Here is a 15409-nt window from a genome sequence, read left to right on the forward strand (position 1 = left end):
TTTGTCACAAAATCCTTTGAGATTTTTGCTCAGCAAAGAGGAAGGTTATCATCAGGGACCTCCTAAGCACAGATCCCCAACACAGAGCCACACAAACCTCACTGTTCAAGGATCACCCCAACCCTAATCTGAAAATAATAATAATGATAATAATAATAATAATAATAATAATAGGTCGCACTCAGCACTCAGCAAAATAATAATAATAATAATAATAATAATAATAATAATAATAATGTGTTTTCTTCAATAGTCCACCTCCTTTATCTTGAGTCTGTCGTACCTCCACAACGGGGAGTACAACTGTTGGTTACACGTGTAATATGACATAGCATCAGGGCTAAAGGTTACCACTTCCCCGTAAAGTTCCCAGGTGTACTTCAGCTGCGCGCGTGTAGTGTGGTAACAGAGGGCTTCAGGGTAGTCTCTTTCGGGGATGTAGAAGTAGTACACGAAGTCGTATGTCTTTATCAGCATCATGTCGCCATCGGCTGAAATGTCCCCGTCAACCGGCCCACTCCATTTGGACTCAAACTTGAACTGGCAGACTGCTGTGATTTTTCCCTTTCTGATCTTGTAAACAGTTGATTCATGTTTCCGCTGTGGTATGAGGTATATATCTGCTCTTGGCGAGACGATCATCACCATACTAGATTCATCTATGTTCCTTTGAAGATATAAATATATAGGTTTTGAGAAGCGAGTGAGTCAGGTTGGTTTAACGCCGCTTTGAACAGTAATTCGGCTACATCACGATCAGTCTGCTCGCAGTGGCAGAAAAGTACGTCTTACACTTCATTCTGAAAGATTGTCAAGAAGGTTTGGTTCTTTGGTTTGTTGTTTAACGCCGCACTCAGCAATATTCCAGCTATATGGTCTGTAAATAATCGAGTCTGGACTTGACAATCCAGTGATTGATATCATGAGCATCGATCCACGCAATTGGGATCGATGACATGCATCAACCAAGTCAGCGAGCACTACAGCAAGCATATCTTAACATTACACACGGTTTATTTCATCAAACATTTACACGTTATTCTGCATGTTATGCATCATCGTACATTAAGTGTTTTTGAACATATGTAAAACATTTTCATCTTAAACAAGACATTTTACAAAAAGAGCACAACTCACTTGATCCTGATCCTGTCTTCAATGTGAAGCTGATGGCCGCCCATGAGGTCTTCGGGTTCCTGGCATATGTAGATGATGTTCGATGTACCTTTGGGTCCATCTGGGTCGTCAATGTCACCGATATATATACAGCTCCGAGAAGTTGTCGAGGAACATGGGGCTGAAACAGTGTTCGAAACTTCCTGAGGAGGATTTTTTTGTTTTTTTAACGCCGCACTCTGCAATATTCCAGCTATATGACAGCGGTCATCGATCATGATATCAATCACTGGATTGTCTGGTCCAGACTCCATTATTTACAGACCGCCGTGATATAGATGGATTATTGCTGAGTGCGGCGTTAAACAACAAACCAAATCCAAACCAAAATCCAGTTGTGAGAAGAAAACAACAGTCACGGATGTATCAAATTAAAGCGATAAAACCCTATCTACAATCAAAAGACATTTCTGCTAAAAGCAGAGTTCATTATACGATTCCGAATTTTTCGTAAGCATGTTACAAATGGGCTCATCTCACGAGAATCTTTTTCTATATTCATCTGAATCGGAATTTCTGTTCGGATTGGCAAAGTTAAAAAAAGTTAATTGACACCAAAGTACGGAAGCCTTCTAGGGGCATAACATCTTGAAATTTCAAGAAAAAAACAAAGGCCCTAAAAGGCTTCCGTACCAAAGGCTGGAGCTGCTAGAATATTGTACGACAGCATTTCAAGATGCTAAGTTGAAATTTCAAGATACATAAGTTGACATTTTAAGATACTAAGTTGAAATTTCAAGATACTAATTTGAAATTTCAAGATACTAATTTGAAATTTCAACTAAGTATCTTTAAATTTCACTTAGCATCGTATCTTTAAATTTCATGGAACTAACCTATCTGTAGGGCAGCCCAGTCATTGTTCGAGGCACCTTTAAGTTTAAAGTAATTAAGTAATTCGCCGGTTTTGTTGAGGGCCAAGATCACGGGACCTGCTTCTGAGCTGCCGTCGTTAATGACGTACATGACGTCCTTGTGAATGTTGCTGAATGCCATGCCAGACGGTTTAGTTATACGACGTGTTTCCAGAGTTCCAGCATACTGTCGGTCTGAGAATCCTGAAATGCATGTAAAAGAATTATAAAGGGGGCAAGTATACCGAGGGTTTTGTGTGTGTAACTGCATTGAAAGAACTGTTATTAAATGTTATCGTGTATATTAAATCATCATTTGTAAAGAGTAATCTGGGTAATTTTGTGTATAAATAAATTTGATCAATGTGTGGATCGATGCTCATGACGTCAATCACTTGATTATCTGGTCCAGACTCGGTTAGTTAAAGATCGCTGTCATAAAGCTGGAATATTACTGAGTTAAACAACAAACAAACAAAGTAGTAATTGCAGTCTTCGATCCAACTGGAACATTGAGATAGTTTCGAATGACCAAAATGGAATTTCGAATGACCAAAATGGAATACTATTCTGAGTATTCTCACCCATATTCTGACATAGATATACACGTTGGTAGCAGTTTAATTGTACAGCTTGATTTTGACATCTTAAGAAAAATATAAGCAGGATCTAAAAATACTCACGTGCTTCAGCCCCCTCTGAGTAAGATTCGTTCTTCACATAAGCTAACAATGCCTCCGACAGTGCCAACACTCGTCCAGCCAGTTTGGAAAATGAGACTGGTATACCCTCACCGTCACTCTCTATCTGTGCCTCGCGGGGTATTATGCCAAACCCTCTGCTTTTCGTTTCAAGGCCAGCGATCTGTTTGACCAATGTCACAAATAGCAATTGATTTTTTTTTCGAATATCACTCTTCTTTGACATTGTAATGTTTTTTGTTTGTCTAGCGGTCGTTGGTACTGTTGTTTCATGGAGTAAAACATTTGAAACAATGTTTTCTGCATCTGAAGTTGACGATGTCAAAACGGTCTTGTTAGAAGCTGGAAGCTGGTGTCGTGGAGTAGGCGGTGTCAGGGTTTCTTGGATGTCGATGTTGACTTGATTCAACGATGGTGTTGGCGTCGACGTTTTGGATCCTGGCTGCGGCACTAGAGTGCCAGGAAGTAACAGTTTGGGAGAGTTGCCTCCCGCATCTGAAGAAGTCGACTTAAACAAAGTTTTGTTGAAAGCCGGAAGCTGGTGTGGTGGAGTAGGCGGTGTCAGGGTTTCTTGGATGTCGATGTTGACTTGATCCGCTGATGGCAGTGTCGTTGACTGTTTGGACCCTGTCTCTGGACCAGACAGGACAACGTCAACCCCATCAACAGTTCCAGAGGCTTCTGTGTACTTTCCTGTCGGTTCTCCGCTATTCTGGTTTGGCTTCCGAATGGTCACACCAAAAAACTTGTTCAGGTGTTGTGCAAATGTTAACGGCTTAAAATTAACAGGTTTAAAAGCAGTAGTGCAAACACTCATTGCCAGAATTGCAGTCACCAGTGCAACTGCCCCCATATCCATTTAACACTTTAACAACAAGATAACAAGACGTAGGTTCTAACTCCCGCGTTACACTTCTCCTTCTATACTCTACAGTAACTTACTTAACATCAAGTAAGCAAAGTGTGATTTATACACATATCCACTACGCCCCGCCCCCAGCCTACGCCCCGCCCCAGCGTAAGCCTTATCCAATCGGACAGCCTCGGACACTCACGTGACTTTACAATAGAGGCCAACTTGAATTGTTCACTCGGTTTTCGTTAACAAAATAGTTTGAATATATTTTTTTATAAAAGATAATAAAGACGTTACCATTGAGGTCAGTTGAAATTGTTCTAGTCTGTCATAAAGACCCTGAAACAAATATATCCAAAACAGCCCTATAAGTCTATAATGTTTAACAAGTCTAGATTACTGCGGGGTCAGGGCTTGCATGGGCTGTATTGGATATATTTGTTTCGGGGTGTGTATGACAGACTAGAATCACACTAAATGCTGACCCTTGGGGCTTGCTCTCAAAATAGATTTCTGGACATTTGACACGAACAGCCCTCTAAACTGCCCACCAGTGGCAGTGGGACCCGTTTGAGGAGAGGTTGTAGGGTGAGTAAATATTCCTGCCACACCCACTTTCAGTGGCATGTCAGTGATGGGTGATAGGGATCTGATGTGTTGTGAAATTCCAAGCAATTATAGATCTGCAGATTTGTTTAGTCTCTGAAAATGAAGAAAGTCTCGTGGCTCCTTTTTGTTATATTTTATATAACTATAATTTAACAACTTTTTTGTACAAAAATGTTCATTTTAGAGACTAGATGTTAGTCTAGAATTAGGCATTAGGCTCTCGCTACAAAAATACTTTCACAATATATATTTTTAAAGAGATTAAAGCTTGTTTTAGTTTCTGGGTATCAGTATTGCAATCTTAATATCGTATGCAATGGGGAAAAACCCAAATCACTTTACTCACATTGAACACCATCAGTATTTTTTGCCTTGCCAAAAAGGTATGTATGCAGGACAAAACATATTAAATTAAATATTTGGCATTACAATGTATTACAATGTATTACCAAAAGTTCACAATTTCCTATGGCTGTTCTATGCTATTCTGCTGCGTGGAGTGAAAAAAAACATATTTTTTTCGCAAATGGTATAAGTGTCGGATGCTACAGGTAGAGCAGGTCTGATTTTTAGTGATCCATTCATATAAGTTTCACTATTTTGCCTTTGACGCCCAATGGAATCTGTTACTAATCATGTCTGATTATTCTCTGGCGTTGACGCTTCAAATGTATTGTAATATGGCAACTACAGCGAAAATTTTAAAATAATTTAAATACCATCAGTTGTTTACATTGCACTGTGAAAGTTCATGTATTCATGAAAAGAAACTGGACACTTCAACTGTGAGATATAGATATAGAGACAAATAGCTAATAAAACACCCATGTGTGTCGTTTTACCGTATTAAAATACACCATACATATTTAACTTGACATAAAATCGGGCTGTGGGGTAGGCTAGTGGTTAAAGCGTTCGCTCATAACGCCGAAGACCCGGGTTCGATTCACCACAAGGATACAATGTATAGGGCCCATGTATGGTGTCCCCCGCCGTGATACTGCTGGGATGTGAACATGTGACAAGAAAGATTCCGATAGAATTCCCTATTTTGACTTGTACCATGTTATCCCGTGTTTTTTTCATGTGAACAATTAACTTGCCTTTGTATGTGTTTGGGACGGGTGCCACCGGCGAGACAGGATACGCTCACTTTTTCGGGAACTCTTGGTATCATCAGTATTTGATAGTGATTCATTTGATAGTGATAAACACATGCTAATAAAATGATCGAAATCGTGCAGACGTTTTGCAGATAATATGTTTCTCGCATTCATAATAATAGGCAATTTACACCCAAATGATGCTTTTATTATCTAGCGTGGTTTTTCAGGTGATGGCTAAGAAATATTTTAGTCTCCAAACCATACCCCCCAACATGTCTGACTTGTTTCATCTCCGAATTCAGTAATGACAAGAAGACAAATATGTCAGACTTGTCTCATCTACGAATTGAGTAATGCCATTAAACCACATATGTTTGACTTCCCTCATATTCGAATTGAGTAATGCCATAAAGCCAGTTATGTATGGCTGGCCTCATCTCCGAATTGAGTAATGCCATAATCCAAAATATGTTTGTCTTGTCTCATCTCGGAATTGTGTAATGCCATAAACCCAAATATGTCCGACTTGTCTAGTCTCCGAATTGAGTTATGCAATCAAGCCAAATATGTCTGACTTGCCTCATCTACGAATTGTGTAAAGCCATAAAGCCAAATATGTCTGACTTGCCTCATCTCCGAATTGTGTAATGCCATAAAGCCAAATATGTCTGGCTTGTCTCATCTCCGAATTGAGTAGTGCCATCAAGCCAAATATGTCGGGCTTGTCTCATCTCCGAATTGAGTAATGCCATAAAGCCAAATATGTCTGGCTTGTCTCATCTCCGAATTGAGTAATGCCATAAAGCCAAATATGTCTGGCTTGTCTCATCTCCGAATTGAGTAATGCCATAAAGCCAAATATGTCTGGCTTGTCTCATCTCCGAATTGAGTAGTGCCATCAAGCCAAATATGTCAGGCTTGTCTCATCTCCAAATTGAGTAATGCAATAGAGCCAAATATCTCAGACTTTCCTTATTACCGAACTGTTTAATGCCATAAAGCCAAATATGTCTGTTTTGTCTCATCTCAGAATTGAGTAATGCCATTAAGCCAAATATGTCTGACTTGCCTCATCTCCGAATTGTGTAATGCCAAAAAGGCCAAATATCCCAGACTTGCCTCATTACCGAACTGATTAATGCCATAAAGCCAAATACGTCTGACTTGTCTCATCTCCAAATTGAGTAGCGCCATCAAGCCAAATATGTCTGACTTGTCTCATCTCCAAATTGTGTAATGCCATCAAGCCAAATATGTTTCAAATTTACTTGCATCATCTCCGAATTGAGTAATGCCATTAAGCCAAATATGTTTGACTTGCATCATCTCCGAATTGAGTAATGCCATAAAGCCAAATATGTTTGACTTGCCTCATCTCCGAATTGAGTAATGCCATAAAGCCAAATATCTTTGACTTGTATCATCTCCGAATTGAGTAATGCCATAAAGCCAAATATGTTTGACTTGCCTCATCTCCGAATTGAGTAATGCCATCAAGCCAAATATGTTTGACTTGCATCATCTCCGAATTGAGTAATGCCATCAAGCCAAATATGTTTGACTTGCCTCATCTCCGAATTGAGTAATGCCATAAGCCAAATATGTTTAACTTGCATCATCTCCGAATTGAGTAATGCCATCAAGCCAAATATGTTTGACTTGCCTCATCTCCGAATTGAGTAATGCCATAAAGCCAAATATCTTTGACTTGCATCATCTCCGAATTGAGTAATGCCATAAAGCCAAATATCTTTGACTTGCCTCATCTCCGAATTGAGTAGTGCCATAAAGCCAAATATCTTTGACTTGCATCATAGCCACATCTATAAGAGCTTTAAGCTAGTGATATGTATTTTTCATTAAATATGAATTTAGTAATGTCCTAAGCCGGTGGTGTTTGACTTTCGTTCACATATGCCGTCGTCAGAAACTGGTTACAATACCACTCTTACACAGTCACCAATTCATTCAATATTCCTCACAAACAGCACTGCTTTTAAGCTATTCATTCGCAAATGAATGACCGTTGATAATTGTTGTCATTTCCTCAGCATATAGAATTCGTATTTCCAGTAACAATGTATGTACTTATCAATGTGTTAAGAGAGAACTTCTCCCACAAGTATCCAGTTTCGGTATTAGGGCTTCCACAATAGTAATAGTTTTTCGATCAATGATAAGTTGACTATCTGAATTACCAAGGGCTTGTTATTCTGATGCACGAACATTATAATCGATTATATTGTTCCATATGATCAATGAAATTGATTAGGGGATAAGACAAATTTATATATCCAGTGTTTTATTGTCTGAAACGTCAAGGACACGCCTATACAACATAGTCACAGTTCAGTCACGATAAGTATCTACTGAAACCCTATACCACTGAAAACTACCAACAGATGATTTAGCATTTATTTCCTATACAACTAAATAGTCCCTTTAACATATCGAGACAATGGCATTTGGGAGCGTTTCTTGAGGCATGACATGCTTTACCTTGAGCTGATTTTCAGTCCATTCATATTATATTCCCCACTATCTCGCCTTTAACGCCCATTGGAATCTACTTCGTCGAATAGACTGGATATTCTATGGCGTTGACGTATTATGTTTTATTGCAACGACTTATGATAAAGTAAGTTCCCAGCGGTGTAAAACAATATTCTACCATGAATTTGGAATTTACTCTGATTGAAATTCTGATTGGTCAATCAGAGGCTATTAAATCACAATAAACCCCCTCTGATTGAAACAGCTGGTTTGACGGCCGCATCACCGCGGAAGCTAATATTCATAGAATAGTACTATTTTCAGTCATTGTCGGTAGGCATATTTAAATAACTATATCTACAATTACAGGTTACAAAATGCACAGATGCGGTTACTACAATAATCAAAGGATGTGTGGCAATACATTTCGTGCAGAAAAACACGACTGAAATCAACAAAGGGAATGTATTTACGTTTTGGAGACAACAGAGAGCTTGACATTTTGGCGCTTTTCTATATACGACTGTGACGTCATATCTTTTGCGTCACAATGAGCGATATGACGTCATAATGGTGACGCGCGATGTAGAGCGAAAGCCTTGCAAAGCTTGCTTTGTTTTCTTTAGGGATGCTCACCTCATGTTAGCTTACCAAGTTGCCGTGCTTTTATGCTTTCAATGCCTGTCATATGTTCGAGTGAAGTATTACGGTGTAAACAAACTGCTTGAGTATATACAGCACCATATTTTGTTCAGATCGATAATTACCCACTCAAAACACTGAACTCAACCCATGCCGCTTCACTCAGTATATTTGCTAACACCAAAGAGTTCGCGTTTTATTTAGTCATGGTATAATGGAGATAAACATACTGTGTTTTCAATGCAGAGCCAGGTTACCTGTAGATTTAACCGCGCTAAATTTAACATTTGAAAACATTGAAAACACAGTATGTTTATCTCCTAATTCATTCACAAAAATCAGAAATTCAGTGATAACACACATAAGGAAATATAAATGATAATAGGAATCAAGAAATCTGAAAAGCTAATTAAGTAATTCGTTTCTGTAGACAAATAAAGAGTAAACATGCATGTCATTCAAAACAAATATATTTGTTAATATTTTTATTTCCTAGAAAGAAAGAAATGTAACCTTTTAACAAACTCCTGGTATTATCGCTATTTGACAGTGATTCATAAACACATGTTCATGACACAGTCACAATGGTACAACTGACTCTGCTTTAAGTAGATATTTCTTATGATTATCACTATCAAATAGCAATGATACCAGGTGTTCGCGAAAAGGTAAGCGTATCCTTCGCAACCTATGGCATCCGTCACAAACTAACACAAACACAAGTCACTTGTTCACCTGAAAATAAAATTGTAAAAAACCCGTTCCATGTTCATAGGAATCTCTGCCAAAAGGATATTGTTCAATTCTGACTATATTATGAGCAATAAACACGGGGACATATGGTACAAGTCAAAATAGAGAATTATGTCAGACATAGTTTGTCACTGGTGCGTCAAATTTTAAAATGTTTTCACGTGTCTACTATTAAACCCTTTAAAAGCTTTACTAAGGAGTCGTATGACGTTCTTTGAAACCTTATTTTAAGCACATCGACTGTAAACTCGTTCTACAATAAAATACCAGATCTGCTGTAGCTAACATGGATGTATGAAGAACAATGATTGTGTCCGCTGCAACAGTTTAAAATTTCATGATGTTGAAAATGAAGCGCATTTCTTCATTATTTGTATCCTTGCATAAAAGTTAAGCGCCACCATATTCATAGTCTCTTGATTTCACGTGTGGGAATCAGAAATACGAAATATGATGATGTATGACTGAATGAGGCTTCCATAGTTTCATGAACCCAAATTTGTCCAGATACCACAAGGAAAGCATGCTTTATGTGTTGCTGCAGTCCCTCTACCCTATAAATAGGTAAGGCGTCGCCTCAGAGCGGCTGGTTATAACGCCAAAAAACCAGTAAAACGTCCTCAACTGACTGAGAGGCACATGCGGAATCGTCTGATATGGTGTCGTTCCCGTAGTCGATGGAACTTGCCCAACTGGAGAAGGATCCATTGGTCTGCCAAGTGTCGAATGCTGCTACGAACTGTGATGGTCGAATACGTGTTTGGAGGCAACGGAACACTCGTTTTGCATCAAGGAACATCCAGAAGACCTTAGCATGTGGCGGAGGGTCTGTCATGATATGGGGTTGTGTTTCCTTCGGCTGCAAACTTCCGCTGGTGACAATTCGTGGAAACCTGATTGGCCAACAAAACCAAGATGCCGTTCTTCGTCCAGTGGTAGTCCCTCATTTTGACAACCATCCTCTTCAGAGAAGACCTGTTTACATGGACGACAATGGTAGACCACACAGATCTCTGGCAGTTTTTGCTTATTTGCGTCAAGAAGCTATTGCCACTCTTTCTTGGCCGGCCTGTAGTCCGGATCTTAATCCGATTGAGCATCTGTGGGACATTCTTGGCCGGAAAAACAGACATCGTGATCCCCCAGTTCAAAATCTCGCTGGACTTGAAGCCGCACTTCACGAAGAATGAATCCGTTTGCCTAGGAGAAGCATTCAACGACTTGTAATGATTATGAGGCGTAGGGTGGAAGCTGTGGTCAATGTCCTTGGATCATACACACGTTACTGACGTTTCTGTCTTGCAATAGACTCTGCACTCCCTGTGGTGTCTATGTGACACCTGATATGGTCTGCTGATATCATGACAGTTACATGACAACAAAGGTTTTTCAATGTTTTCTAATCCTTCAATTTCTGGTCTTCGGTAAAATTCCTTTCTGCTCATATTCTTTTGGATTACAAGATAAACTTGCTTTGGGACAACTTTTGCAATATCATGAGGTTTACATATACGGTTTATAACAATCGTACATCTCGTTATAATAGTCATCATTAAGTGCCAAAAGTAACAGCTCACAAATATGGTGGTTGGCGATTAACTTTTGTGCATATGTATATTAATGTGATAATTCATCATTTGATAAATATGTAAAACGGTACAAAAGTACAAGCTCATTATAAATCAACTGTTCAAATGATATATTTCTTGAAGCTCCGAGCGTCAATCTGATAATAAACTTTCAAAATAACATAGTATTGTGAATAGGCAATACCTTTTACAAAGTGGTAAAATGTAACACATGTTAAATTTGGGGTACACTTTACATCTACGTAAAATTTAGGGGTAAGACATTTAAGCAAGAAGTAGGCATCCCTATGGGCACCAATTGTGCTCCCCTTCTTGCAGATTTAATTCTTTATGCATATGAATCGGAATTTCTGTTCGGACTGGCAAAGTCAAAACGGGGTAACTAAAGCTTCAGGTATATCGATGATCTGATATCGTTCAATAACAATTGACTTGCCTTTGCATGTGTATTTGATGGTTCCCTCTGGTGGGGCAGGATACGCACACCTTTTCGCAAACACCTGGTATCATTTCTATTTGATAGTCATTCATAAACACATGCTCATGATATAGTCGGAATCGTACAATCGACTCTGCTTTATGCAGTTATTTCTATTGAATATTGAAAGTGTTTTGTCACTGTATTTAGTAAAGTACAAATTCCAGTACTATACTATATTTTGGGGGGTGAAGACCCATCTAGGGATTCGAACCCACACTCTCAGAATTTATTTGTTTGTTTATTTGTTGTTTAACGCCACACTCAGCAATATTCAAGCTATATGATAGCGGTCTGTAAATATTCGAGTCTGGACCAGACAATCCAGTGATTGATATCATGAGCATCCATCCACGCAATTGGGATACGATGACATGCATCAACCAAGCCAGCGAGCCTGACCACCTGATCCCGTCAGGGATCCCTGATCCCGGCAAGCATGGGTTGCTGAAGACCTGTTCTACCCCGGATCTTCACGGGTCACTCTCAGAAGAAGCACCCAAATTATCATCACACAAAGTCAGCGACCTAAGTACGACAACTCGTCGTTTAAATGACTCTGAGAGCGAATCCTGTCCCACTGGTGGCACCCGTCACAAACAAAAGCATATTAAGGGTTCACCTGACAAAATGTCCCTGATGCGTTGAATTTAGACATTTTCAGACGATGAATTGTACGCTGTGTTAAAAAGATGTTTTTAATAATCTCAATTGCAAAGTTTATTTTGTTACCGTCGGCATATCATTTAATATCTAATAATAATAATAATATTGTTTCATTACACCTGGTTGCCTGAAAAATGTAATTAAATAGTCCAAATCTAATACGGTGCCAGGGCCTGATGGTATTCGAAACCGGCTTTGGTAACTGTCCAGACACCATTACTTCAATGTTTTAATTCTCTTGTGGATACAGGGGATATCGATGTTCCGCCTTGGTTGTGCAAAGGTCGAACAATACTTCTCCAAAAGAAAGGTCATGCTTGCCGTAACAGGCGACTATGCATGTCGTAAAAGGCGACTAACGGGATCGGGTGGTCAGGCTCGCTGATTTGGTTGATGCATGTCATCGATCCCAATTGCGTGGATCGATGTTCATGATGTCAATCACTGAATTGTCTGGTCCAGACTCGATTATTTACAGACCACCGTCATATAGCTGGAATATTGCTGAGTGCGGCGTTAAACAACAAACCAACCAACCCAAAGAAAGGTGATTTGACTGATCCCCAAAACTACCGCCCTATTACATGTCTGAATACACAATGCAAAATATTTACAGGATGTCTTACAGATATTGTGTCATCATACTGCGCATCCAATGTCATTATTAACATGGAGCAGAAAGGAGCCGGAAAGGGATGTTGGGGTTGTAAGGATCAACTACTAGTTCAAGAAATGATCCTTGAAGAGGCACAAACTGACCACCGAAACCTCTCAATGTGTTGGAAAGACTACAGAAAAATTATGATTCTGTACCTCACGAAAGGATTTTGAGGTCACTGGAATGTATTGACCTCCCCGAGCGACAGCTTGTCTTACTCAAGTCTTTAATGAATTGCTGGTCAACTCAACTTGAGATGTATTCGCAGGGGCAGGTGATGACTTCGGAACCAATTTCTATTAGAAAAGGAATATTTCAGGGCGATTCTTTTAGTCCTTTGCTTTTCTGTTTGTGCTCAGTAAAGAGGAAGGTCACCACCAGGGACCTCCTCAGCACAGATCCCCAACTCAGAGCCCAACAAGCCTCTCTGTGCCAGGATCACCTCAGGTTGGTTGGTTGGCTGTTTAACGCCGCACTCAGCAAAATAATAATAATAATAATAATAATGTGTTTTCTTCAATAGTCCACCTCCTTTATCTTGAGTCTGTCGTACCTCCATAGCGGGGAGTACAACTGTAGGTTACACGTGTAGTATGACATAGCATCAGGGCTAAAGGTTACCACTTCCCCCCGAAATTCCCAGGTGTACTTCAGCTGCGCACGTGTAGTGTGGTAACAGAGGGCTTCAGGGTAGTCTCTTTCGGGGACGTAAAAGTAGTACACGAAGTCGTATGTCTTTATGAGCATCATGTCGCCATCGGCTGAAATGTCCCCGTCAACCGGCCCAGTCCATTTGGACTCAAACTTGAACTGGCAGACTTCTGTGATTTTTCCATTGCTGATCTTGTAAACGGTTGATTCGTGTTCCCGCGTTGGTATGAGGTATATATCTGCTCTTGGGGAGACCATCATCACCATACTAGAGTCATCTACGTTCCTTTCAAGATATAAATATATAGGTTTTGAGAAGCGAGTGAGTCAGGTTGGTTTAACGCCGCTTTGAACAGTAATTCAGCTACAACACGATCAGTCTGCTCGCAGTGGCAGAAAAGTACGTCTTACACTTCATTCTGAAAGATTGTCAAGAAGATTTGGTTGGTTGGTTTGTTGTTTAACGCCGCACTCAGCAATATTCCAGCTATATGACGGCGGTCTGTAAATAATCGAGTCTGGACTTGACAATCCAGTGATTGATATCATGAGCATCGATCCACGCAATTGGGATCGATGACATGCATCAACCAAGTCAGCGAGCCTGACCACCCGATCCCGTTGTCCAGAAGAATATGGGATTCGATCCCCCGATTGCAGGCTTCTAGTGCGTCTCAGGGACCCAACTTTGCACGGTCAATTGTGGTGCCTTAGACGATAGCGCCACCTGTGCCAGCTGATATGATGTGATAAAACTGAAATACTTTTTAAACGGCGTTAAACGAAATGTTTTATTATTTGCACTACAGCAAGCATATCTTAACATTACACACTGTTTATTTTATCAAACATTTGCATGTTATGCATCATCGTACATTAAGTGTTTTTGAAGTTGGTTAGGTGGTTTGTTGATTAATGCCGCACTCAGCAATATTCCAGCTATATGACGGCGGTCTGTAAATAATCGAGTCTAGACCAGACAATCCAGTGATTTATATCATGATCATCGATCCACGCAATTGGGATCGATGACATGCATCAACCAAGTCAGCGAGCCTGACCACCCAATCCCGTTAGTCGCCTTTAACGACAAGCATAGTCACCTTTTACGGCAAGCATGGGTTGCTGAAGACCTATTCTACCCTGGAATCTTCACGGGTTCAGAACATATGTAAAATATTTTCATCTAAAACAAGACGTTTTACAAAAAGAGGACAACTCACTCGATCCTGATCCTGTCTTCAATGTGAAGCTGATGGCCGCCCATGAGGTCATCGGGTTCCTGGCATATGTAGACGATGTGCCGATTATCTTTGGGTTGATCTGGTTCGTCAATGTCACCGATATATATACAGCTCCGAGAAGTTGTCGAGGAACATGGGGCTGAAACAGTGTTCGAAACTTTCTGATGATGATTCTTTTGTTTGTTTGTTTGTTTGTTGTTTAACGCCACACTCTGCAATATTTATAGCAATATGACGGCGGTCTGTAAATAATCGAGTCTGGACCAGACAATCCAGTGATTGACATCATGAGCATCGATCCACGCAATTGGGATACGATGACATGCATAAGCCAAGTCAGCAAGAGTGACCACCCGATCCCGTTAGTCGCCGATGGAATGTATACTTCGTAACGTTGTTGTTTCATTCCAATCAAGATCATCCATGTCAATTTACATCGATCGGTGAAACACTTGCCGTATCATGGTTTAAGATCCGGGGTAGAATAGGTCTTCAGCAACCCATACTTGCCGTAAAAGGTGACTATACTTGTCGTAAGAGGCGACTAACGGGATCGGGTGGTCAGGCTCGCTGACTTGGTTGATGCATGTCATCGATCCCAATTGCGTGGATCGATGCTCATGATGTCAATCACTGGATTGTCTGGTCCAGACTCGATTATGTAAGGCAAGCATGGGTTGCTGAAGACCTATTCTACCCCGGATCTTCACGGGCCCGGTTATTAACAGACCGCCGTTATATAGCTGGATTATTGCGGAGAGCGGCGTTAAACAACAAACCAAATCCAAACCAAAATCCAGTCGTGAGAAGAAAAAACAGTCACGGATGTATCAAATAAAAGCGATAAAACCCTATCTATAATCAAAAGACATTTCTGCTAAAAGCAGAGTTCATTATACGATTCCGAATTTTTCGTAAGCATGTTACAAATGA

At 40.1% G+C, this 15409-nt stretch overlaps 1 protein-coding gene across 1 annotated transcript; it reads right to left on the minus strand.

Annotated features, from left to right (window-relative positions):
* Positions 1 to 245: 245 nt before the first annotated feature.
* Positions 246 to 3643, minus strand: LOC125372239. The gene is made up of 4 exons (XM_048381522.1): positions 2714 to 3643; positions 2013 to 2234; positions 1138 to 1297; positions 246 to 667 (listed from the first exon to the last, which is right to left on the minus strand). The coding sequence occupies exons 1-4, from the start codon at positions 3588 to 3590 to the stop codon at positions 247 to 249; spliced, it is 1680 nt and encodes a 559-aa protein (XP_048237479.1). The 5' UTR covers positions 3591 to 3643; the 3' UTR covers position 246.
* Positions 3644 to 15409: the final 11766 nt, after the last annotated feature.

This window comes from Haliotis rufescens, unplaced genomic scaffold, assembly GCF_023055435.1.
Source record: "Haliotis rufescens isolate VD_foot unplaced genomic scaffold, xgHalRufe1.0.p SCAF_39, whole genome shotgun sequence".
Classification (NCBI taxonomy): Eukaryota; Metazoa; Mollusca; class Gastropoda; order Lepetellida; family Haliotidae; genus Haliotis; species Haliotis rufescens.